The 25,513-nt window shown below is 50.3% G+C and overlaps 1 protein-coding gene across 3 annotated transcripts in view; it reads right to left on the minus strand.

Moving 5' to 3' along the window:
• Positions 1–2,706: 2,706 nt before the first annotated feature.
• The window catches only part of VAV2 (vav guanine nucleotide exchange factor 2), a 126,244-nt gene continuing 103,437 nt past the window's right edge, over positions 2,707–25,513 (minus strand). The window contains exons 7-29 of one of the 3 annotated variants that reach the window (XM_050320205.1): positions 24,686–24,754; positions 23,983–24,083; positions 20,925–21,024; positions 19,542–19,637; positions 18,887–18,955; positions 16,125–16,211; positions 14,878–14,963; positions 14,481–14,613; positions 13,782–13,796; positions 13,244–13,353; positions 12,393–12,494; positions 12,188–12,276; positions 11,431–11,447; positions 11,067–11,088; positions 9,906–10,033; positions 9,632–9,706; positions 8,987–9,039; positions 8,200–8,316; positions 7,996–8,083; positions 7,778–7,901; positions 6,776–6,862; positions 4,644–4,798; positions 2,707–3,913 (exon numbers count right to left, since the gene is read on the minus strand). In XM_050320205.1, coding sequence (XP_050176162.1) covers positions 3,866–3,913; positions 4,644–4,798; positions 6,776–6,862; positions 7,778–7,901; positions 7,996–8,083; positions 8,200–8,316; positions 8,987–9,039; positions 9,632–9,706; positions 9,906–10,033; positions 11,067–11,088; positions 11,431–11,447; positions 12,188–12,276; positions 12,393–12,494; positions 13,244–13,353; positions 13,782–13,796; positions 14,481–14,613; positions 14,878–14,963; positions 16,125–16,211; positions 18,887–18,955; positions 19,542–19,637; positions 20,925–21,024; positions 23,983–24,083; positions 24,686–24,754 — 1,971 coding nt within the window. In that variant the 3' untranslated portion in view covers positions 2,707–3,865. The remainder of the gene's footprint in view (positions 3,914–4,643; positions 4,799–6,775; positions 6,863–7,777; positions 7,902–7,995; positions 8,084–8,199; positions 8,317–8,986; positions 9,040–9,631; positions 9,707–9,905; positions 10,034–11,066; positions 11,089–11,430; positions 11,448–12,187; positions 12,277–12,392; positions 12,495–13,243; positions 13,354–13,781; positions 13,797–14,480; positions 14,614–14,877; positions 14,964–16,124; positions 16,212–18,886; positions 18,956–19,541; positions 19,638–20,924; positions 21,025–23,982; positions 24,084–24,685; positions 24,755–25,513) is intronic. The other 2 variants (XM_050320203.1, XM_050320204.1) reach the window with 2 other exon arrangements.

Consider the following 25,513-nt stretch of genomic DNA (forward strand, 5'->3'; position numbering starts at 1 on the left):
GCATCCCCCCCTCCTGGGGCAGGCTAGGGGCCGCAGGGGCTGGAGCCAGCTGTGCTGGCCACGGATGGAGATTTCTTCTCCTGTCAATGCCCCTGGAATGCTGCTCCTGGTCTGGTTACTGCACCTGGCCATGGCTGGGCATGGTGGATAAATGCCCCATTTATTCCTGAGGCATCAGACCTCGCATCAATGCAAACCCCAGGGGAGGGTTTGGGCACAAAGCCGAGGGAAGTCGCTGCTGAGGCGCCCACCTGCCACCTCCAACCATTCAAGGGTTAAATACCCCCAGCCCCTGGGCTGGCAGGGATGTTCCCAGAGGCAAGATGTCAAATAGAGGTAGATTTTTGCATTTACCAGCTCTTGGTTCCAGGTTCTAGTGTGCTGTGGCCACCTGATGGCGATGCCAGACCCACTCAGGGCCAGGCTGATGCTCAGCATCATCAGAAGAGCATCCAGGTACCAAAACCTGGTATTTCACACACGGTGTGTGATGGAGAACTCTTCTTACACTGAACAGCAACAGCAGGGAAGGAGATTATCACAGCTAGGGTCATCACCTGGACCAAGGGGAAATACCTGGTTGAGAAGCATCTTCCCTAAACAGCATCCAAAAATTAGTGCCCAGCTCATGTCCTGCTTCTCCATGTAAAACACATCCACTCTTTGCCCTTCCCGCTGATCCTGGGAAAAGTGAAGCACTGGAGACTCGAAGAGCAGGAAAAAAATTAATGTTCTTAATTAAAGGACATGGCAACTTACAGGGACAGAGCTCACAGGCAGCTCTGGGTGAAGCCTCCAGCAATGCCTCATGTATTTTATAACCAACTGTGTAACTTCTTTTAATGCTCTGGAATATGCTGCTGCCTGCAGGGCCAAGTGGCATTCTGGAATATGATATTCAGGAGTGATTAAAAGTCATAAAAAATTGTCCTCCTTCTCTCATCCTGCAGGGGTTCAGCTCAGACAGGGAGACAAGCCCCAGGAAAGGTGTCTGGATGGAGCAGAGGACAACTGCCTGGGTAGCAGCTGCTCCAGGAATGAGGTGAAGGAACCTGACAGGCAATGCAGGAGGGATCTACTCAGAGTTTTGGAAGGGCATGAACACTTATTGTTCACATCAGGAAGGATCCATCCCCCGACATGATCCCGAGCCCTCTGGCACAGCAAAAACCATGGCTGGGAAAAAAAAAAAACACAACCTATCAGCAAAATTACACTTTATTTTTTTCGTTGTGGAATTTGATGTATTGTAACTTAAAAAGGTCTGGAAAAACCACATGCAAAAGGGTTTCTAAGTAGCAGCTAAAGTTTCTATTCCAGCATTACAAGCTATTCCAAATGATTTCCAAATTCCCAGCTATAAACTATTTCATAAACAGTTTTATCTTTAAACCCCCTCCACCCTACCCCAGTTAGTGCAGTGCAAAGGAAAAAACCAAGGAATTTACATATTATTTTCCAACGTATCCCATTGCAATTTCGAATGATCCGCGATGAACTAAAATATATATACAATTTTCTCGCCATCATAAAAAAACATTTCCCTTTCTTATTCACAGATATATTTGTGGCAAATGGCTGAATAATTACTTACAAACAAAACAATCTTCTTTTTTTTTAACAAGTTTCTTACACCAGTAAACACAACAGGGAGATTTCTCTGGAGGGAAGGGGGGTTTGGCAGGGCTGGGAGGGCAGCGCAGGAAGAGGTTGGGGATCCCTTTGGGGCATGAGGGACAGAGGTGTCCTGGTCCCTGTGACAGGTACGTGCTCTCCCAGAGGGGATGACCTCACCACCTTACAAAATTGGCCACGTTAAAGGGGGGGTCTGTAAGGCTTTAGGATCTGAGGCATAGTATGAGCCATCGTCAGTTTGTCACGTGTGTGTGTGTGTCCCATCCACCCAAACGCGCCCTCAGCTCCAACACAGCTCCCAGAATGGGAACAGGGCATTGCCAGCTCTCCTCTAGGCTGAGCACCAAGGGGCTGGGAGGGGTTAGCACCAAACAGTACCTTGGGAAAGCCCTGAGCCCCCTCACATTCCCATCACCTCACCAAGCAAGACCCATGGTGGGCATCTGCCCCAGCCACACTCTGCTGAACCCACCCCACTGCCCTGTGGCACCCTGAGTGGGGGCACTCACAGAGCTCCTGGAGGGACAGGAAGCAAAATAGGGTGGCTCTGGGCTTGTCACAGAGCAGCAGCATGTAATTCCCAAGTTAACATCATTCCCTTGTCCTTGAGAGTCCCTAACTTCTATTTCTTATCCTGAGCATGGCACTGCTGCTCCATCTGGATGCTGCACAGGGCACCCCTGTGCCAGGGACCAAGGGCATCAGCACTGCTCATCCACCCAACGCTGGCATCTCCCAGACCTGCACCAGCACAGTGCCAAGACCCCACAGTGGGAACATGGCAGGACCACCACGAGTCCCAGGGGAACAAAGTCAGGGCATGGAAGCACCAGCTCAAAATGCTACGTATTCAGGGAAGCTGAAGGGCAGCACCTGGGGCTCAGATACAGGAAAGGTGTTCCCTGTCACACTCCCACACATGTATTGTTCATATTTGCCCTCTGGAAGGGAATTCTGGAGCTGGAGAGCGAAGCCAGTCCCCAGCAGAAGACAAGGGCTGGGATTTCCAGCCAGGCAACTCCATACTTTGGGAAGAACAGACTCAGACAGATGGTGCTCAGGACACAGGGGGAATGTCAAAACAGACGGACCTTTACTTGACAGCAGCAGCAGTAACAGCCTGTGGGAGGAAGAGAGGGGCAATGCTTGCAGCCCCCAAAAGTGCACACAGCTGGGAAGAAAGAGATGCTTTCACAACTCAGGGAGAGGAATCAGGAGTTGATACCGTAGCCCTTACTCAGGTGGGTTGGCCCTGAGCTCAGCGAGGTGGGACATTGTCGTGGCTGCAAGAAAAGTCAGCCTGGCTTGGGGGGGCTCCTGCTGGGAGGGAGAGGAGGACAGACCCAGGGACACACGCTCCTCTGCATGTACCTGGTGTCTTGGTGGCCTCCAAAGCCCTTGTGTGGCAAAGCACATCTCCAGTCCTGCAATGTGCTGAGACCTCCTGCTCTCACCAGTGGGACCAGTCTGCACCCTGGGCAGCCCCTTCCACCTGCAGCAAGGCTGCTGGGACTGAGGTGGTGGTAAAGAAAACAGGCTTGGGGATGCCAAAGCAGCTCTTTTCCCTCCTGTCTGATCTGAAGATCCACTTCCAGCCCACGTCTGATGGTCAAAACAGTTTCACAGCTGACATCCCTTCAGAGCCAAGCAACAGCCCTCTCCTCTGGGTGTCTCTGCCCTGCCCCTTGCCCTGCCCACAGCTGCCAGGGACACTGCCAAAATCCTGACCTGGGGAGCCCACCCGAGTGGTGTGGGCAGGGGGGCTGCATTGTCTCCTCGGGGCTGGATCGCTCCCTCCCCTTAGAAACCCCCCCAGTTCTCACCTTGGCACACCCAGGCACAAACCTTCAGCCTCACCCTCCCACCACCATCACCACAGTGGCTTTTAAAACACCTTTAAAAGAGAGGTGCAGACCCCCCAGAGTCTCTCAGCTCTGTCCATGCAGGGGGAGCGCGGCTCTCCCGGGACTCTTCCGCAGCTGCTACACCGACGTTATCCGACAGACCATCAATCTTCTATACACGGAACAGGAGCGGGGCCGGGGCGGCCCTGACATGTGCACACACACTGTACAGAGGAAGGATTGCTGAGGAGGCTGCGAGAGCAGTCCTGGGAGGCTCCTGGGAGGCGTCCGGCCGCGTCTCACGGGGAGCTGCGGGCGTCGGGACGGGCGTGCTCGGGCTGCAGCGGCTCTGGGCGCTCGACGACTTCCACCAAACATCCCCGCAGTCACTGCACCCCCTCCTCTTCCACGTACGTCGAGGGAAACCAGCCGACCTGTGGGGGATGCAGAGAGGTGAGCTGGAGTCCGGGGGGCTCAGAGATCACGACCCCAAGGCTGTCAGAAGTCAGGGGGTGTTTGGACAATGATCTCAGGCGCATGGTGGGATTGCTGTCGTTTTTAGGGCCAGGAGCTGAACTTTGATGAACCTTGTGGGTCTCTTCCAACTCAGGATGCTCTGTGGTTCTCTAAGGGACCTCCTGTCCTGTCACTGGGACTATTCCCCTGCCACCAGGTGCTGTTCCCAGTGAGCCATTTGCAAAGTCCTGGGTGTGGCCACAGTGGTGACGGTGGTCAGCTGTCACCCTGATTTGGGACAGAGCCAACACCTATACATTTCCTTAGACACACAGTTTGCCCACAATATAAAAGGGATCACGGCATGAAGAGTCTGTCCCCAGAGCTACAAACTGTGGGACACCAGGCCAAGCCATCAGCCTGCTGCTTTTCCCAGGATGCTGAGCCCTCCCCTGGCAGAGCCGCTCCTACCTACAACCCCTACATGCAGGTTTGAGGAAGAGCAGACTCAGACACTGCCCACCACCCACTGCATGCTCCCATCCACCTGTGTGCACCAGAGCAGTGGCTCTCATGAGATGACAGCCCACCCAGGATCCAGGAAAGAGCAAGGGGGAATGGAAAAGAGCAAGAGGGAATGCCTTTGGCTGCCTGACAGAGGGGAAGGACCGCGCGCTGCAGAAACAGGACAGGACATGATGCACTCACTCTTCCGTTGGTTTCCCCCTTCCACCATCCCTGGTCCCCGCCAATCCTGCTGTAGATCTTCACCACGTCGCCCTCCCGCAGAGAGAGCTCCCGCATGTCCCGCGCCGCGAAGTTGTATCGAGCCACCGCCGTCCCTATGACCCGTGGGGTGAACACTGCGAGGGGACAAAGCACAGGGGTCGGGAGCTGCCCCCACCACGTGGGACTGGCTGAAGCCTGGGGAAAAGCTTGGTGAGGTTCAACCTGGGTTTTCCACCACGGCTCCCACTGCAGCACCGTGGCCTGGAGGGACTGACCTCATCCGAACCGCTCAGCCCGCATGGACTGGGGTGGTCGGGGTTAAACGGGACTCCTGCTGAGCTTGGGAAACCCCTCTCTGCCAGGATGGGCCTTGCTGGGGAGCTCTGGGGTGAAGGGCACTTTTGTGTGGTGGTAAAAGAAAGGATTTCATAGGAACACACAATCACTAACAATGAAATCATGGAAAAATCCTGTTCCACTCACAGTCTCAGGTCTGGCTGCTGCACAGCTCGCAGTACCTGATGGAACCACGCATCAAAAAACTTCATAAACCCACCTCAAAAACTGAGTTATTGGGAATGAATTCTCCTAGAGTTGTTGAGCAAATCCTGCATGCTTTGCCATGAGAAGGAAGAAGCTGCTAACCTGGATCCTCCTGCTCCCTGTTCCAGGAGCACCTGGTCCCATTACAGACCAAATGGTGCCAAAACACCCTGCAAACTCTAATGCTGACCAGCAGCTCATGACGAGGAGGATGCCCCCGTGAGCCATCCTGGGAGCACTGGCACAGCCCCAGCACCATGGATCTCCATCACTTCAGGCAGGGGATGCTCAGGGGAGCCACAAGGAGGAGCAGCAGTGAGGTGGGGAAGGCAGGGGTATTGCTCAGTGTTCCTGCCCCAAGGTCTGGACAGAAGGAAGAATGCTGGAGAGCAACAAAGGGAGGGATGGGATGGGCAGAGGAGGAGAAAAACACACCTCCTTAAAGTTTGCAAAAAAACCCCCCCACCCTGAAGGGATGTTGTGTTTCAGTGAAGCTCCCTTCCTTTGTCCCAGGATTTCAGAGGACTAATTTCAATCATAAAAGCGTGCAAACCAAAGTTGAACTAAGTTTGAGGAAAAGCTTTGCCCAGGTTTTCAGCTCTCGGGATGGAAGGAGATGAGGATGGCGATGGAGATGGTCCAGACACACAACGTGCAGTCACTGGAGGGCTCGTCCATCCTGGCCAGGCAGCCAGGCTGGAGAACAGAGCAAGAATCATGGCAGCTTTGAGCTCTTTCATCAGGAGCTTGCTCAGAGCCCACTGCTGCACATATTACTTTCTGCAACACTTTCTATGCAGTTAGAGGATCTCAAATTCCCAGATTTATGCTTGAAAAGTTAAGCATTCTTCCCAAACACGGCACCAAGGAAGGCACGTGTGGCTCAGCCCATGATTTTGCCTGTCCACCTTAAAGGAAAGACTGAATGATAAAAGCTGAAATGGGAGGAAGCAAACTGGCAGGATTTTGCTCTGATCCCCCCTCAACAGGGGGGATGGCACGAGACTGTAACACATTAAATCAATGGGCTTCAAAGACCAGGGCACCACTGCACTCTCTGTAGGGAGACTGAGCCCCAAAAAACATCTCTGACAGCACAGGTCCCCCCTGCCTCCTCAGCAAGGGGCTCCTGAGCAGCCTCGGATACCAGAGCTCAAAACCTGCTGGACACTGAGATGCTGTCCTTGAGAACAAGGAGGAATAAACTGGGAGACAGTGCAATGTCAATGCTTGTTCAGTGAAACACAGGGGATAAGCAGGTCGAGCTTGAAGTACATCATGAGATCCCAAAGTGCTGGATCCACTTTTTCATTAATTTTAGCCCCTTTTCTCAAATAGCAACATCTTCTCCCTGCCTTGATTTTGGGGAGAGGGTGGGGTGTGTTTTGCTCCCAGCCAAGCCGTGGTTAATTAAGTTATTTCCAGGTTGTGCCTCAGGGTAGCCCTGAGGACCCCCTGAACTGCCCTGTGGGGATGGAGGGACAGCAGGGACCCCACAGGTCCCACTGGTGATGGCTTTCAAGCTGGTGATGGTGGCAGGTCTCTCCAGCAGGGAGAGGCACTGGTACCTGACCAGAAGGGACTGGAGGAGCTCTGAGAAGAAAAGTTGAGGCCCTGAGGACTGAGAAAAGAAAAGTTGTAGGAAGCGCAGGAGGCTGCAACGAGGTTAGAGAGAAACAGAAAGAGGCAGAACACGCATTAAAAAGGAAATAAAAAAAAAATATTATAATGCACAGTGCTTTAAAAGCTGATGGAGAAATACAAGGTAAAGCATGCAGAGGGTCTTGTGCAGGGGCTTGGAGCTGGGACAGCTGACAGAAGGTCTGGCCACAGCCCCACAGCCAGTGTGGGGGCTCAAAATTCATCCTATGGTTGTATTTCACACAAAAGGATATTTAATCAACTTTTATATTCCTTTGGTATTCTTTTTTAAATATACCATGGAGAATTTTTTTTTTTTAAATTCATTTTTTTCCCCACTAAGTAGTTAGTTTTGCACTCAGGCTTTTGGACAAAACAGAACTCTTTGCCCTATTGCATTTTTACTTTCCATTTGTTTTGATTTTTGTTCTCATTCTTTTTATTTTAGGCACAGACTTACCATTTCACCCGTGATCTCCATTAAAGGAGTCCCACTGGGATTCAAACCACAAGTCACACTGGGACTGGATCCATTAAAACACATGCACAAGGAACTCACGTAGGTGGGGCAAGACACAGTAAATCCCACTAAGTGATCATCACATCCCTGCTCCTGACCTGCAGGTAGATGGGATGCTCTGGTCTGGATCAAGGGATGGGCAGACCACACCCCTGAGCACAAGGTCCAAAACCACAGGAGGGGAACCAGCCTCCTCCAGCAAAAACTCTCCCTCAGATCCCCCTGATCCACCATCTCCTGCAAGACTAGTCCTCAAAATGCCACCAGCCAGAGCAGATGATTTATCTGCAAACTGAGGAATTCAAACGCTACAGTGAAGCTGTAAATCCCTCCATCCAGTGCTCCTACACCTGGCTGGAAGGGTGAGGTTTTCCATGACAAGTTTAACTGCCCCCAGGCTGGGTTTTACCTGGGGAGCGGGTGAAGGTCCTGGAGGTAGAGCGCTCCCGAGATTTGTAGGGGTATTTCAGCGTCGTGTCCAGCTGCTTGAAGCTCTCCTTCAGCGAGTGGCTCTGGTAGTACTCGACCAGCTCCTGGGAAGGATGGAGAGGCACCTGGCTGTCTCTGCCATCCTCTGTGTGACTGGCAGGGGCAGTGCACATGCTACAAGGGGAGACAAAAACCCACCAGCAAGCTTTCAAACTTCTTGGCTTCTGTGATGTGAATCCAGTTGTCTTTCTCCACCACCTTGATGTGCTTCACCTCCTCGTTGAACCTGCCAGCGGCAGCAAAGGCACTCAAGAAAACGTAGCTGTGCTTTCCAGCCCCAGCTCATCCTCCATGAGTGAGAAATACTAAATTATTCAATTACTAAGTGAAGTTATCACTCACTTAATACTGATGGCGAAGCGCTCGGCCTCGGCCGGCCGCTCCCGGATCAAATAGGTGCCGCTGACGTGAGACTTGAGCAGGTTGTCCGTCTGCTGCCGCTCCATGTTCCCAGCAAACCTGAGCCCAGAGGTTAACTGATTAATTTAATTAACTACAATGAATGCATATCTTCAAATAGGCATGTTTTGGATAAAAAGATATGCCATCTTTTGAAGGCATGAAGGTTGGAAGGGCAGGCAGAGAAACAGGTCTCATCCAAGTCGTCATGAGGAGGAAGGAAAGTGCCCTGAGATATACAAGAAGCTGCTGAGCCACTGAACTGTGGGTGAGCACTTCTAAGTGTGACCTCTTCACTGATTGGGAAACAGTCCCCAGGTTAATGAGGCTTCAGCAAGAGGATAATTTATATCCATGAATTTGTAAGCCCGGCTGGAGCTGGAGGGAAGGAACAGCAGGCAAGCCAAGCACAGCCTTTCCTGCCAGGAGGCAGGAATTGCCTCCTTCCTCTCAAAATTATTTTCTGGGCACAGAAAATGGGAAGAGAAACCAGTATCTCTTTCAGCCTCTGTCTCCATCAGTGAAGAAATTCTCATGGATACTGCCAGGGCTGCACCAGGTTTCAACACCCAAACACAAGTGTGGTGGCTGCCCTGCAGCCACAGGGAAAGCAGGCTGCAAATCCCTGCTAGTCTGCATTCAGAATTCTTTATTGGACTGGATTCCTGACAGAGTAACAACCAAAAGGCAAGGTTGGTTTATGTTCATAGCCAGAGGAGGGTCGACTCACCACGGGTACGCCGTGTAGTCGATCTCCCGTGAGGGCGGTCGGCTGTTGGGAGGCTGCGAAGACAGAATTGCTCATTAGTGAAGAGCCAGCAGCTCATCAGGCTGTGCATCACGTGTGAGATGCTCCTCTCCACAGGAGGGTTCCTTCTGCCAAGCTGTTCCTGGATTATCGGCTTGGGCGGCGGAGGGCAGTGTTGTAGCTGAGCATTTCCCTCTCAGCCTCCCAGCTGGGATGAGCAGGCTGTACTTGTTCATTTACCTGAGTGGTTTTTAATTGGGAAGCAGCTGACAACATTACAGAAAACAGCTAAAAACAATTAAAATAAATCAAATACAGTTTTCCTGCACTGTGCCTGATTTCAAGTCCTCTGCTCCCAAGTTAGCCCTGCAGAGGAGGAACAGAGTCTGGACCTGGTCACACCAACCCCAATCTTGGGAACAGGGCTGAGATTGATGCAAATCAGACATCTGCAACCACGGGATGAGGTTGCTACCTCCTTGCTAATTCAGCCACAGCAGAGGCCTCACTGAAGGTCCAGGGGCTGACTGGAAGGACCAAGGTCTCAAGCAGAAGGCCGAGAAGATCAACAGGGAACACTAGAGCACTCCCACCCACTCTGGGCTCCATCTCCTCTCTGGCACTTACCCTGGCATCCACAGGGCAGGGCTTTACTGACGAGCTGGGAAAATAACCTGACTTCTTCGTCTGCAGCAGCCGCCCCTGCAGAGACAAGCTGGACGTCAGACTGGGGCGGGCACGGGGAGCAGTGGTGTCACTGTGCAGGGATGGGGACAGGTTCCAGACTGCCTCCAAACCCCCAGCACACCCCTGCTCCAGGAAAGCCCACAAATAAAAGGGGCAATGCAGAAGTCACTGGTTTAAAACCTTCCAGGAGCTTTCCAAGGGGAATCGTTCTCACCTCCCACCATGGCGAGTCGGGGTCCCCCCTCAGCAGCTCGATCACATCCCCAATTTGAAAGGTCAGCACTGGCTTTCCAGGAGGGGTTGGGTTTCCATGGTAATTCTGAACTGCCACCATTTTAGGACCTGGGAGAAGAGCAAAATAGTTTCATCACCTGGTCCCTGCTCAAAAAACCCCAAAACAAAACTCCCCCCTCCTGAAGTCTTGTTCCTTATCCTATGAACCACAAACCCAACGGCACCAGCAGGCAGGATTTGGGGGCAGAAAGCATAAAAGCAGAAAAGAACAGTGTCCACAGTGAATGTTCTTGGCTCCTGCAGTTACACGGATCACTGAGTTCCCTCCGGCCAAAGTTCCACCTCCCAGCCCTGCACCTGGATTTGAGCCTGGCTGAGGCAGAGCCTGGCTGGCACCAAACCCCACCGGGCTCAGTGGTGACACCAGGATTGCAAAAGGGATCAGGAGTGTGACACCCACGATTGCAAAAAGGGCCCAGAGAACACTCAGCTTCCACCGAGTGTCCGCTGAACCTGGGACTCAAACACCCCTGAAGCTCCCAGTCAAAGTCCAGCTGCCTTGCCAACAACTGCACATTAAATAAGCTCCCCCAACTGCACTCAAACCACAGTGTTTATTTTCAAAGCACTTCCCCACCTCTGCTTCTCCCTGCCCAGTGAGAGCACTCTCTGCTTGCTTTTTTGTTTTAACCACCAACTTGATTCAGGTTTCCTTTTGCCAGACTTGGCTTTCCTTCCATCAGAGAAAGTACAAAAACAAATTGTTCTTCTCCTTTGAGCCAGAGCATGGGCAGGGCAGGCCTGGAGCTCTGTCCAGGCTAGTTTTAAACAGAGAAGATAAAAAAATATTGCAGCAATCATCATGACTGATGGCCCATCAGAGGGCAGTGCCTGCAGCACAGGTGATGGCTGAGCCCAGGTTGCAGCTGTGGCTCTTTCCTGCTGCTTTGGGGAGCAGTGACAGGAGAGACCCCCGTGCCCCATCACCTGCTGTGAGGGTGCACAGGACCCTTCTGAAGGAACTAATGCTCTTTTCTGCTTTTGAAAAGAGCCCCCCACACACCGAGTGTCAGGGACTCCCTGCAGCCACAACTGAGATGACACCTCTCCTTGCCCTCCTGTAAAACACTACTGTACTTACCAGGTCCAGCACCCAGTGAATCCTGCAAAAAAAGAGCAAAAAGTCTCTGTGAGGACATATCAGTCTCAGTTCTCCCTGTGAACACCCGCCTGAAGACACCATATGAGGAACTCTCTCCCAAAACCTCCCTGGTACTCCCCAGCCCGTGGTGTTTGTCCCAGCTGGGTGCTGCCACCTCCCAAGGGCTGCAGTGCTGCACAAACTGGGCCAGTTTTAGGCTGGAAAAGAGGCCCCTGGTCTCCAGTCCTACCCTCTGAGGCCTGTGGTTGTTTTTCCCACAAGCTGCCCCTGCCCAGACTGGGTAAGGACACAGGCTCTGCCTAAGGCAGAGACGGATGAGGAAAAGGGCCATCAAACAACCTACCTGGTCTGCTGAAGAACCTGCAAGAGAAAAGGGTGGAATAAGCATTAATTTTACAGACAACAAAACCCATTTTCTTTTGACACTGTGAGTTCCAATAAACCATCAGCAGTGTGTGAACTGACAGAAGAAGCCCAAAGCAGAGCTGGGGTCACCTGGGCCATAGCTCTGCTCTGGACGGGCAAGATGCAGGGAAGGACTGGAGCTGGACAAGGACATTTCCTCACTTGCACAAAATTCTGTGATTTTGTTTCTTCCTCTCTCCACTCCCCACTCAAAACCTACCTGGAGCCACCTCGTGACATCCCCTTGCCCCAGGCAGGACCAAGGCTCTGACCCAGCAGAGCTGAGTCACAGCTTTGCCCTATTTAGACCAAGGACACAAATCTCTGCCATCCTATGGGACATGAAGGATCCAGAGACGAGGTCTCTCCTCATCAGAAATGTTATCCCTGCTGCAGACCCTCCTGTTTCATTATCCAGTATCTTCTGATGAAGAACTCATCATCTCTCTTAAATGCCCACCCAGCACACAGTGCTGCTGTGATCCTCTTGACATCCATGGCATGCAGCCCTTTGGTTTGGGTGGTTCTGGCTGGTTTGTTTATTTTATAAACCACCAGCCAATGTGACTTACAGCCCTGGGAGGTGGGTGGGAGGGCACTTTTTTTATGCATTAACAAGCATTAGTGCTTAATGGAGAAAATCTGTCAGATCATTCACGTGCAGCATAAGCTGCTCATGATGTGAAATAACTCACCGATCTTGCAGGGAGGAATGATCTCCAAGCACTCCTTATGAGCACCTGCTCCACATTTGGGGCAAAGATAGCCCTGGTAGAAGGTTCCTCTGTGCAAAAAAAAAACCAAAAACACAAGTCAGAAAGTCCTAATCCAGCCTCAGCTCTGAGGTTTTCTTTCCATGTTTCAATGCTGATGCAGAACAGCTGGAAGGTTGTTGCTCACCTCAGGAACATCCTGCAGGCTTTGCAGTTGGTCGTCTTTTCAAAAGTGTACATCTGAAAGTTGTGGTGATTTGCATTGGCTTTCTCTGGCTTTATGTTGGACCTGAGGGAAAGGATCGAGGGGTTATCAACCTGTCCCCACGAGGGCCTGTTTGCATTTCAGTCAAAGCTTGGACACCACACAGACAGATATGAAATCAAATGTGAAAGGAGACTCAGGGTTTGACTGTGTGAGGGAGGATTTTGCCCATCAACCTTCCCCTGGGACAACAGTCATGGATTTGGCCCTTGCCCGAGTCAATCATCAGCCTAGATCTGTCGGCGTGGGGCCGATCCCTGCTCTGCTCAGAATCAGGTCCTGCAGCACCACCCTCCTCCAGTGCCAGCCTGGTACTTCCCCCATGGCCCTGCACCACGGCAAGGTGTCATTTCAGAGAAACACAGAATGGTTTGGGTTGGAAGGACCTTAAAGAGCATCTCATTCCAACACTCTGCCATGGGTAGGGACACCTTCCACTAGCCCAGGTTGCTCCAAGCCCTGTCCAACCTGGCCTTGACCACTTCCAGGGATGGGGCAGACACAGTTTCTCTGGGTAACCCGTGCCAGGGCCTCACCATCCTCACAGGGATAAAATCCAATTTCAGGAATACACCACCCATGCTTTGGTGTGGATGCTCAGAGTAGATGGTTTCAGGCTCCCTTTGCACAGAGACCCGTCCAGCAAGTCCACATGAGCTTCCCCATCACAGGTTTTGCTATCAGAGCTCGTCTCCAGTGACCTGATGGCCCATGACACTTTTCCCCCACACTTGGGAACTGCACCCAGGGCTAGAGCACCCACTCATGCTCACATTGCCATTTCAAACTGCTCCATCCACTTCCTCTTCATTTCCTCTGTCTTGCAGAAGAACTGGAAGCCCTGCTTCCCCTGAAGGTGGATTAGGTAGAAGCCGTATGACCACTGCAAGAGAAAATGAGAGCGCTGACCTCGCTGTGCTCCCAACACCTGAGCAGCAAAACGCATCACACTTCCATGCAGGCACCTCAGTAACTGCTCTGAGGGCCTGCCCCTGCCCCTTCTGCTGAACCTTGCACAGGCAACAGCAGGGAAGGAGGAAGAACAGCTCCCTGTTTCTCTAACACATCACAGCTAATGATGCCTGAACTGGCTTGGCGCTGTGCACTTGGACCAAACAGGATTTCATGGTGGCAGATGAGAGAACCCAGATTTTTCTGCTCCACTGGATCCTCCCCAGCCATTATATCTCTCTCTGACAGCAACTGACAGCCCAGGAGGAACATCTGACCTGCCCACCACACATATGCTCAGCCTGTCTCGTTACAACACTGCACAGAAACACAGGAGAGAGAAGTGGGTGCTTTGCTTACCATTTTTCCATGAGACTAGAAAGCATAGGAGAGCAAAGTGGAAATACATTTCATTAACACACAAAGCTAGCAGCATTTCTTCAGCAGCCAAGTGGCAAAACTGGCTATTCTTACCCCAATTTCCCTTTATCCCATCGGGATAATACCTCTTCCCACGGCATGTAAGTGGATTAAGCTAATGGGGCTCTGCTAAAGCGAGAGCTGGGAGGTTTTCCCTTAGCCCTGCAGACTGAGCCTCAAACCACCAGCAAAATGATGTTCCTGCAGTGCTTTGAGTGCCAGTTTTGTCAGGCTGGTGTGCAGTGCTCAGGCTGCCTTTCCAGGCTCCTCCACCCCACAAGCTCATGGGAGCGAGAGCATCCGGATGGACCTTCCCTCCCTCCCTGCCCTCCTCTGCCTCCCTGTCTGATGTTTGCTCCCTGATGGTGGGCCAGAAAGCAGGGAGCAGCTTCCTCCCTCCTAACTCCAACCATCCCAGCCTCCTCAGGGCTGTTTTGCAGGAACAGAGGTCAAGGATCCAGCCCAGCCCCACATTAATAAACATTTCCCAAAGCTCTGTAAGGCTGCCCTGAAAGATGAGCATTTATTTTCCAGCTTTTTTTGCAAGCACTGTTTCTACTTTAAAAGGCTAATGGGAACATACTACCCTGAAACAGCTCCAAAACGCTCTCCAGCAGAGCTAATCCTTGGTCCACCTACCTTCTTAATGTCCTTGTTATTCATGGGGTCATCAGTCATCTTGTGGAAGAGCAGCTCAATAATTTCTTTCAGCTCGTAATTGTATCCTTTCCTTTTGCAGACGATAACCACTTTATCAAATAAAAATAAATACCTGCCCAAAGCAAGCAAATAAACAAGCAACCCTGTCAAACACCTCATCAAAGTCCCCATCCAAGGGGAAAGAATTTGGAAAGCTCTGCACAGCTTTCCAGCCAGCGCTGCTGAACGCTTGGACCCTGCTGGACTTTCATGTTGATGGTGGACTCTGTCAGTGGCAGTCCAGGCAATAAATAAATAAATACATGAGCTCAAGGGGAGTCACCAAACAAAGGCACTTTTAGTTTGGGAATATTTCTGAGTGCTGTTGCTCACTCACCTGTCCTGCTTGGTGTGGTTGACTATGGAGCGCACCTTCAGCTCCCCATCGATCTTTGGCCTCCCAAACTCCTCCAGCTTCACTTGCTGCAGAAAGCAAAGCAGGGCTGAGATCCACAACCAGGGCTGGAATGATGTTTTGGGGAGGTAGAACCCAAAGCCACCTGGATTGCAACCCCCAGCCCTGCTTCGAGCTGCTGAAGCTCCTGGGAGCAGCATTGCCCTCGCCAAGGGGAGGGAGGATGCTCCCAAGGGGAGCTCAAGGATGCTCCAAAGGGAGCCTGTGCACGAGCAGGACCACTGGGGACCCCTGAACCTCCAGCACTGGCATCCTGGGGCAAGGCTCAGCAGTCAAAGCATTTTTACAAAGTTTGGGATCTGTAAAAGCAAACCCCCTGCCAAAATAAGCTATTTTCCAGAGGTTTCTACAATAATTAAGGATGTCTCTGTCTGTTAAATAACCACCCAGTAAAAGTTCACTGTTTCCAAATCAAGTCAGGGCTTAAAACCCCCAAACCCAGCACCCCTCCAGGAAGCCCTGGGGGTGGGCAGCCCCCAGCACCTCCCTCCATCAGCCTTTTGAAGTATCTCAGGTGTCAGTCCCCAAATTGCATTACCCAGCGTAAAGTGTGACGGAGGAGCAGCTGCACCCACAGCTGACCAGCCCCCCCTCCATCCCCCCAAATGGAAGAAAAGCTCATTAGCTTGAAGGTCTGCCACTGAATATCAAATTACTGGGTTTGTTCAGGGCTAAAGTGAGTGCTGGGCTGCACAGGGGCAGCTGAGGCACAGTAATGGGACTGAGTGTTTGATACCTCTGGAGTTTGGAGGATGAGATTCTCCTTAAAATATCCGGTTGGGATTTTGAGGATTAAGTGTGTTATTATGTCAGCCCTTCTCTTCCACTTTCAGTTAACCTCTGTCCTCTTAGCAGCAAAAGAAACCCCACTTTAAGTAGCAGACAGAGGATTTGAGGAATTCTTGGGTTCCCCCTACACTAATAACACGAGAAAAAGTCAGAGACACATTTTCAGTGCAATATCACCACAAGAAGTCACTCTCCATCCCAGACAAAGCACCTTTGTGATGTAGCAACCACTTATGGACCATCAGCAAAACCACTGCCAGTGACAAGGGAGTGCCCAAACACATTGGGTAGTATACCAGAATAAGTAACAGTTGCATACAAAAAAGCAAAAATGTTTAATAATAAAATTAATTTGGGTTCAAGAGGATTTTTCAACTTACCAGGTTTTCTATAGAGCTCTGAAATTCACTTATTTTCTTTAAAGTCTCCTTGTCCCTCTTTACTTCATTGATGTACATGGCCAAGTCCTTCAAAGAAAAGTGGAGACAGATTTTTATTTTCCAGATGACAATAGTAACATACCCGAGCAGGATACACACGAGCCTGGCTCCCTGAATCCCTGAGGAGTCTGAGCAGAACCCCACAGCAGCCTGGGACACCTCAGCACAGGCTCTTGGTGCTCCCACTGCTGAGCCAGGCGGGTGCTGCAATTTTTTCCATTTCCCAGAAGATGGCAATGCATGAATCCATAGCAGTGTGTAAATCCAGTGCAGCACAGCAAACCCTGTGGCTGTTACCTGGTGAGCCAGGCACCCCCTGCCTTGCCCCTCTGCCTGGTAGCATCCTTCCCTCCCAACCTTTCATCACCATAACTCCCCACATCCCCCTGGGTACAAAAGCTGTGAGCTGGTCTCTGCTGTCAAAACATCCATGTCTGTAAAGTAACTGCTTTGGACACCTGGCTGCACGTTAGCTGGGAACAGACTTGACTGGGCTCTGCCCCTCTTGCTTCCAGCTCTTTTCCCTGGGTGCTCCAGATTGCACCTGAGCTGGTGAGAGCATTGGGATTTTCATGCTCGGTCCTTCCTGGGACATCCCCCAATAGCATCCCCACCTCCAACACTTCTGGGCTCCAACATCTCCCACCACACAAAGGCTTCATTGTAAAATAAGGAGACTGTTCTGCCCTCAAAAATTCCTCGCTTATCCAAATTTTGATCCACCAAAGAGAAGAAACCCTATCTTTCTACTAAAAGCACTCCTTACACCTTTCAGAGCGCATTTTCTGTGCCTGTTTGCTTCTTATCTGCTCCCTCCTTGTCCTCAACAACAGCTCTTGTCAACATGGATTAGATCTGAACATGGGATTTTTTAAGACATTCCCTCTGGGTCAGACCTTCCTCAGCTTCCCAAGAGAAGAAGGGTTAATCACGGACGATAATCACATATCTACGTGACAATACTTGTAACATCACAGAACACCCCACCGGGCAGTGGCAGGGATGGTGATGAGAAATGACACGACCAAAAGCCTTATGAAGCAGTATCCTCCACCATGCTTTAGCACTGACCTCAGTTCCCTCCTGCTGAACAGGGGAAACACAATCCCAGGAGCAACCACGACTTGAAACAACAATACACAAATGTGGGCTGCAGGATTTCACTGGGAATTGTGTTGTCCCACCACTGCCTGGGGATTTGGTTCTGCATTCTCAGGCAGAGGGTTGGTACCTGTACCAAATACCACCATCACGAACAATTTTTTTGGGTGGAAATCCTGCCCCCTGCCTTGCCCAAACAACTATTCATGCAAAATAAAAGGGAAGTGAATCACTTTGGGAAACATTGCTCTATTCACCCCCTGCACGGCTCTCACCCCAGCCAGCAGCAGCGTCTGCTGCCTGCCAGCAGAGCAGACAGAAAGGCTGGACTTGTGATGAAAAACATCACTTGGAGGTTAAGCCTGGGTTTACAGATCAATTAAAACCAAACTGAACGGCTTCCGATGCCCCCGCCGAGCCCAGCGCGGTCGGAACTGCACCCGCGCTCTCCTGGCAATGGGGAGAAGAAGAGAGAAACCTCCCTGATGGCTATCGGCAGCTTCCTGCAAGAAATGCTGAGTGTGCAGCACAGCCAGAGCATATATACATTTATTTATTAGCAGTGGTGTTGGCAGTGCTGGATGATGAGGCCATAAGCAGGGTTTAACTGCTGTCACCAGGTTTAGCGTTCATTTGAGGCCACAGAGCAGGAGAGGGCTGTGAATGCAACGTCCTTCAAACAACCTCAACTCTAAAGTGACCCACATATCAGCTCTGGACTCCCAGGCTTGGAGGGATAATGGCTGGAAAGGTCACCCAACTTATGTAAGTGCCAGGAAATGCAGCGATGTTACAAAAGCTGCGGCTCAGAGACAGAAAACAAAGTGACCGTGAACATGGGAGCAAACCCTGGGATGAATCCTGAGATGCTCTCCAGAGAGCAAACCTGAAGCTAATGAGCATTCTCAATTCAGATTTTGCTGATGGTGGCCCCTTGGTGTGAGTCTGTGTGTGTGTGGGTACATATCCCAGTCAGAAAACATTTGGATGATTCTATGACCCTATGATTTTATTTTTTGTTGCTGATGGTTTTCCTGAGGTTTCGGGGGTTTCAGCTGAAAGCCCCCAAAAAAATTAAACAAAGCAAAATGTTGACACCAGAAGTCTTAAATTGTTGAAGGAGCATTTTCCCCTTAACAGAAAAAAATTCCTTGGATAAAAGGATTCCCACCCAGCACCTGGATAACAGCACCCAGGGAACGCTCCGCACACGCAGGCTCCCATTTCTGCAACGCTCCACGGCTTGCTGATACGTCTGGAGTTCCTCCAGATCCCTCCCAGCAAAAACAAGAGCCGGATCTGGCACGGCCTCTTTACACACAATAGCAATCAGCGAGAAGTCGTAACTTGTCAACAAACACCATCTTCCCCAGCTGCCTCGGGAGGGAGACGGCGGCGAGGACTCCAGATCTGCTGCGAGGCCATCTCATCAAACGGCAATCAATACACACGTGTGTGTCCAAAAGGAGGAGGTGCTGCCTTCCCTCAGCCCATAGGATGGTTTTGCCATCTAAGTTTTTCTTTTACAGACCAGAGGGGTCACGGGCTTTGTTGCACCCCAAGCCCAGCATTGCCCCATTGCCGCTCTCACCCTCCTGTACCTGCATCGCCTCCAGAGCCTCCTTCAGCTGTTGCTTCTCTGGTCGGTCCGAGGAATGGCTGAGCAGCTCCTGAGAAAGTATAAATAAATAAAAATAAAGAGTTTGGAGGTGCTAGAAAAACTGTGCAGACCCTGCCTGCACCGGACAGGCTCTCACCACAGCCACCTGCCTGAGTGGTGGTAGGACTGTCAGGGTGGTGGCAGGGATGTCTGGGAGATGGCAGGGATGCCAGAGTGGCTGCAGGGATGCCTGGGTGATGGCAGGGATGCCAAGGAGGCGGCAGGGATGCCTGGGCAGGCGGCTGTGGCCGTAGGACAGGGAACATGCCAAGCGGCTGGTGTTTGAGAGATCTGTTACACAGAGTTGACGGGTGGAATTTCACACATAATCAGATTATATGCAAGCTTATTTTATATTCATTAACTGCCTCTCGTGGCTAACAAGTGCAGAATTACCCTAGGTCACCGTGCTTTAAGAGATGGCACAAATATTATTATGTCGTGTTAAGGAGCTCTAGTAATTATTTCATTTGAAGGGGAAAAAACTCCAAAACCTCCCTCTGCATTTGGCAACGATTCACTCTTCAATCAAAGACTTGAAAGATGTTACAGAGAGGGCAGCAGCTGGAGAGAAATGCCAGTGCTGAAAAACTTACTTTCAACAGGAGATGGTATTTCAAAACTCTCTGCATTGGAACCACCAGCAGATCTTGCAATTTAAATTTCCCGTCCTGGACCTTTAGTGTGCATTCCTAGTAAAGAGATCAATAAATCAGCTGGGGAAAAACAAGGGGTCCCCCCAGAAAAAGCCTCCCATGTCCCGTGGTTCTTCGTTTGGCTTCTGTAAACACAGTTGTGGTGCCCACAGGCTCGTGGTCCCTGCAGGCACCCAGCCAGGGCTGGGGCTCCCACCACAGAGGTTATCAAGGAATTAAACCCAGAGGCTGGACCCTAAAATACAGGCATTCTCATGCAACTGAGCTACTCCAGCTTAATGAGATGCTGCTCATTAGGGGAGCACACGAACGCTCCCGGACGTGGGGAAATGTCAAATGAAACACATTAGCTTCCCCCACCCCCTGGCTGGGCTGAACTAATGTGTTTTATTTGTGAGGGGCTGGCAGGGAGCACGCAGCCAGTGGCTCTGGTGTCGCTGGCAAGCATTAAGTCATTAAGATGAGCTAATGTGGTCGCAGGAAGTTTTGCCACCGTTACCTTCACCCAGACCTATTTAAATAACGGGATTCAGCTGCCTGAGACCCTCCCAGGGAAGGAGAGAAAGGAAAAGCACGGGAGCAACTGGATGCTACAGCCACTGGCTTGAACAAAGACCCAGAGAACACGTTTCAAACAATTCTTAAATGCAGTTTTACCCCCAAATTGGGTTTACATGGAAAATCAAAGAGCGTTTGCGGAGCGCGAGGTAACGTGTACAGACAGCCCAGCAAATTCCGATTAGCAGCAAGACCAAAGCAGGAATTAAAGCTGGGTAAAAAACAGCAGCTCAAACAATGCCTCCCTTCTGGGGCTCCTTTGATTCACTTAATATCTGGATCAGCCCCTATTTACACTAAGCCTTTATGCTGGGGAAGGAGGACAGGGCAGTAATCCGAGTGTTCGCCTGGGGACTTGGGTTCACCTCTGATGGTCCCTGATGCTGTTGGCGACCTTGGGAAACCATGTGGCTCCTGGCCTGGGGATGCTCAGGGCATTTGGGTCTCCCTGCACCACTCAAAGAATTTGTCCCAGCCAGTCCCACTCAAATGAAGTCACTGGCCTGTTTTAGCTTGGATAAACTCAGGCAGGAAGGACAGAGTGTGTGTCAGGTGAGGAGATGAAGGGGCAAACAGGGGAACAGGACAAGATGACCCCCAGCTTTGCTCCTTCTCCGAGCAGCACAGACCCACTCTCACATCCCTCTGTTCTTTTGTTAACTCAAACATTCCCAAGGCAGCATTCTTGGCTCCAGCAAGTCCTTCCAAAACCCCTGACAAGGGGGATGGGCAACACTCTGCCCCCAGTGTCCCCTGCCCGCTCACCTCCACCTTCTGCCGGACGTCCTCCCGGTTGGCGAGGAGGTGGTTGAGGGTGTTCTGGGCATACTCCATGTGGCTGCAGTACTTGCCATAAATCAGCAGCCTGGACAGGGGGAAATCACAGATCTAATCAGAAACACTTGCTGGCAGTTATAATCTGTTATAAAAGATACAGTGAAAGGACAAGGCAAACAGCTAATCTCCCGTGTAATTCATAGCAAAGCATTAACACTCCTTTACTGTGTGGCTTTTTAACACTTAAATCTTCAACACTCAAATATTCAGACGTTTCCAGAGTTGGAGCCTGTGGGATAATTCAGCTTGTGATGAGCAGAAGGGGCCGAGTGGCCAGAGGAGGCTGATTTTGGAGCTACGATGGCTCACTCCTTCACTCCTGTCAGCCTGCCCTGGTGGAAGGTGTCCCTGCCCATGGCAGGGGGTTGGAACTGAATGATCCTCAAGGTCCCTTCCAACACAAACCATTCTGTGATTCTATGATGATTCTACAACACATTTTAGAAAGCTCATTGTTCCTTGCAGGGTGTGCCACAGGGACCTAGAGATCAAGAGGATGGGTCACTGGGAAAAGAAGGTTGCCACAGCCTTTGGAAACACAGTGAAGCTCTGTATGGACACCCCGGGCTATAAATTTAAACACCTGACAAAACAGAGCAGTTTTGCCATGGATTCCCCCTTTTTCCTCACTCCTCTCATTAATCCTGCATGACAGGTTTGGGTTTTCTCCCCCTGCCTGGCCGTTAACTGTTCTGCTGCTGATAAGACACATATTCCATCACGCACTGCAACTCATCCATTATTTCAGGGCCTCATCTCTCGATGGAGACAACCTGGGAGCACCTGACCCAGCGTTGCTCCATAAACACGGGACCCTCAGACCCCAGCAGGGAGCTGAATAGAGAGATTTATGGAGCCCCCGTCCCCGGTGAAGCCACAGCCAATACAGATTATTCTTCTGCCTTTTCCCCTTGACAACTTCTGAACATGCACAATAATATCTACCTTGCCAGCACCGGGAGAGTTTCAAAGAGGCTTCAGGAGCATAAATTCAAACCTCTGGCTTTCAGAGAAAGAGATTTACAAACTATTTCCTTAAAAAAGAAAAAAAAAATACCCACAAAGCAGAGGAGCAATGCATCATTTTTCTGGGATGTCTCCTAGGATGCGTAGGGAAGTGAGAGCTATTTGTCATGGATATATTTGATGGAGGAAGGTCTTACATACAAGGACCAAGCAGGAACTCAGGAACATTCCCTTCTTGGTGGGGCAACACTGTCTCCCCAGTGAACTCACTTTCTCCTCCTGCACCCATTTCCTTGCTGCAAAAAGTGGAACTGTTGTCTTTCCTAATTGTAGGAATGGACTCTGCATATTTAGATCAGGTTGCTCCATGGTCTTCATCCCCAAGACTCTCATTTTGGGGTCTTTTCCAAATCAAAACTCCCTTTGAACAGCAGTTTCCCACAGCAGTAAGGTCCCCAAAATTCCCACGGACTGAACACAGCTCCAGATCTGCTGCCACCACCTCGCAGCTGTCAGTCTGGCTCCTTCATTCACATCTTTCCAAGCCTTTTAGGTCCTTCAAGAAGTTGTTTCCAAACTCCCTTGTCCATTCCCTGCTCCCTGGCTGCACAGTTCTGTCCTGGGGATGGCACTGGCACGCACAGAGCCGAGCCAGGAATTAGGAGATCAAAATCACCTTAGTGGGTTTTATGAGTGTTTTAAAATTATTTGCATTCTTCTTTGGAAACTTTTTTTTTTTTTTATTTAATCCAGAAGAAATGCCCTTTGTAAAAAGAGGCCCCGAGAATGATGGAATACCTGACCTTATGGTGTGTTGTTATTGCAGATGGTATTCCTGGAGTTATTGACTCCTGAATGGCATTTCTGTGTCTAGACACTGGTTTAATCACAGTGAAATAACACCCTGGCACGACTCCACAATGAATCACCCTTTGATTAGCATTAAGGATATTAAAAGCTTTTATTAACCTTATCTTTGTGTTCTGGGGTGCTCCTGCTTGCAGCTGCCAAAACACAAAATCTATTCTGTTTGAAAAAGCAACTTTTACATTTATTCATCATACCAGAGGGGCGGGACAAGTGCGGTGCCAAAGAGGTGACTTTCTGGAGTGAGGAATCACTTTGATCTAACAAGAGCCAAGTCTCCCCTGCCCAGGAGTCATCCTGCCACATCACAAGCCCTCAAAGCCCCACTGCTGCTTGCAGGAGACCACACTAAACCCTTGAAGCCGAGTGAGGTTTTACTCCATTCCTGTTCACCACAGTTGTAGCATTCCAATCTTTATCCCCTCTGATATGTCCCTGTAAACACACTGCATATTCAGTCTCTTATGAGATGTAGAGCCCAGAGAAATCCAGGTGCAGCCAGGGGCTTGCAGGAACAAGGATCCACAGGAGCTACATGACTGAGCCCAGCTGGTCAAAGGGGAGATGTTGCAGCCTCTGCCCTGAGCAACCTGACACGGTCGTGGCTGGATTTGGCTGCTTAAGTGTCAGCACCACATGATGTTTCAGCTGCCTGACAGCATTTAAATGCAGAGGACACAAACCTGGTCTGCTGTGACAGGGATTTCTAGAATCAGGGAATCAGTAAGGTTGGAAAAGCCCTCTAAGACCATTGGGTCCAACCATTAACCCAGCACTGCCCAGTTCACCATAGAATCATGTCCCTAAGCACCACAACTACGTGTTTTTTGAATGCTTCCAGAGGTGGTGACTCCACCACTTCCCTGGACAGCTTGTTCCAGTGCTTCACAATCCTTTCAGCAAAGAAATTGTCCCTGATATCCAGCCTAAACCTCCCTAGGTGAAACTTGAGGCTCCTTGCTCTTGTTCCATCACTCATTACTTGGGAGAAAAGACAGATTCCCACTTGGCTACAACTTCCTTTCAGGTAGGAGTAGGGAGTGAGAAGGTAGAGAGCAACAGGGAGCTCTGTTCAAATCTTGGAGATGAGCCCTGCAAATGTTAACCCAAATCTGCTAAAACTGGAGCTGCCTGAAGCCCAGGTTTCCTTTACCTCTCTTTGAATTCCAGAAACACTTTTGCCAGGCTGCTTCCTCCAGACATCATAGAGACATCGATGGCTCTCAGGAAACTGAAGTGCACTTTAATTAGGTCCTAAAACAAAGAAACAGTCAATACTTTAAACACATTCAAGGCAAGTGGGCAAACAGAGCTAAAGAAATGAACATTCATTACTTCATCAGGCAGGTTTTTTTTTCCTCTTTGAGCTGTTTTTAAAGAAAGTCCTTCTAGTGGAATGCAGCCCTGAAAGGCCTGGAATACAGGAGTGTAATTCCATCAGAGGTTACACAGTGATAAATGCCCCAGAATGGGGAGGGAGGAGGAGGTGGGATGAAAGGTGCAGAGGAGACAGCAGGTTCTGACCCAGACCCTGTGTAAGCCAGCATAGAAATAAATCCCTTCATCACAATTTGCCCAAACCACCTAATCCAGGTAAAATCCACAGCCCCAGCCCCAGAACATCCTCTGGATAGAACTGTTTTCTTACCTAGAGTTCATATAATCCCCAACTCTAAAACTGAGTGTTAAAGAATGTCTCCTAAACCTGTTCAAGCTCCACAGCACACAAAGGGCTGAACCTCTACAGGTGAATGCACAAATCTAACAGGAAATGGGAAAACCTTCTCTTAAGCAGGGAGAGGGCTGAGCTGCCTCGAAGAGAACAAAGATTTAAGCCACAAAGTCCACGCCCTTACCTCCAAATTGATAAAAATAGCTTCCATGTCTTGGGGAGTCAGTACCAGCCTCAGGGGGTTCATATAGTTCTGCAAGAGGGAGATGGAAAAGGGACTGAAATACTGGAGAGGAGAGAACAAGGAGGGGGTTGTGCAAGAGAGGTGTTTTTTTTTCTGCTTCACAGGTTGAATTTACCTGGGCAGGGAAAAGCAAGGTTTCAATGAGTTTAAGCACTTGCAAAGGCAGAGAACAACCAGGTTGTGCCAGGGATCCAGGTGGGAGGCAGGAACACCCATGGGTGCATCATCCCCTGGCTCCCTTGGCACTTCCAGGCTTGGGAAGGTGCAAGACCCCAACCTATGGGTAGATGCAGATCCCTCCTCTGCTAAACCCATGGGAGGGGGGTTAAATAAATGCACTCAGCTGCTTCACCTCGCTGCAGTCCTTGGCTGCACTGAAGCATCTTTCCAGCTCTTTATCTCACTAGAATTTTGCCCTTGAAAACACACCAATGATGTGATTACATCAGAAATGCCTTTCTGAACAAATACATATTAATAGAAACATCTACATGACTTGTAACCACAAAAACCCCCTGATGAAACACACCAAAGACAGAACCCTCTGCTCATAACACCACCAGAACCTGCTAAGCCTTCACAAGCCTTTTAAATTGATATCAAAGCAATAATTTAACTCTTCCTTTCGACTGAACCAGAGGGCTGTGGTTGTTTTCAAGGAACAAGGGTTATTCACATAAATGACATTATGTTGGGACATTTTCCTGGAAAATAGGAAATGTTATTCCATCAGTTTTGTTCACGGCTTCTTTGTGGGAATTTTCGGAG

This window comes from Myiozetetes cayanensis, unplaced genomic scaffold (genome assembly GCF_022539395.1).
Source record: "Myiozetetes cayanensis isolate MyiCay16 unplaced genomic scaffold, myiCay2020 scf23, whole genome shotgun sequence".
NCBI classification, from domain to species: Eukaryota; Metazoa; Chordata; class Aves; order Passeriformes; family Tyrannidae; genus Myiozetetes; species Myiozetetes cayanensis.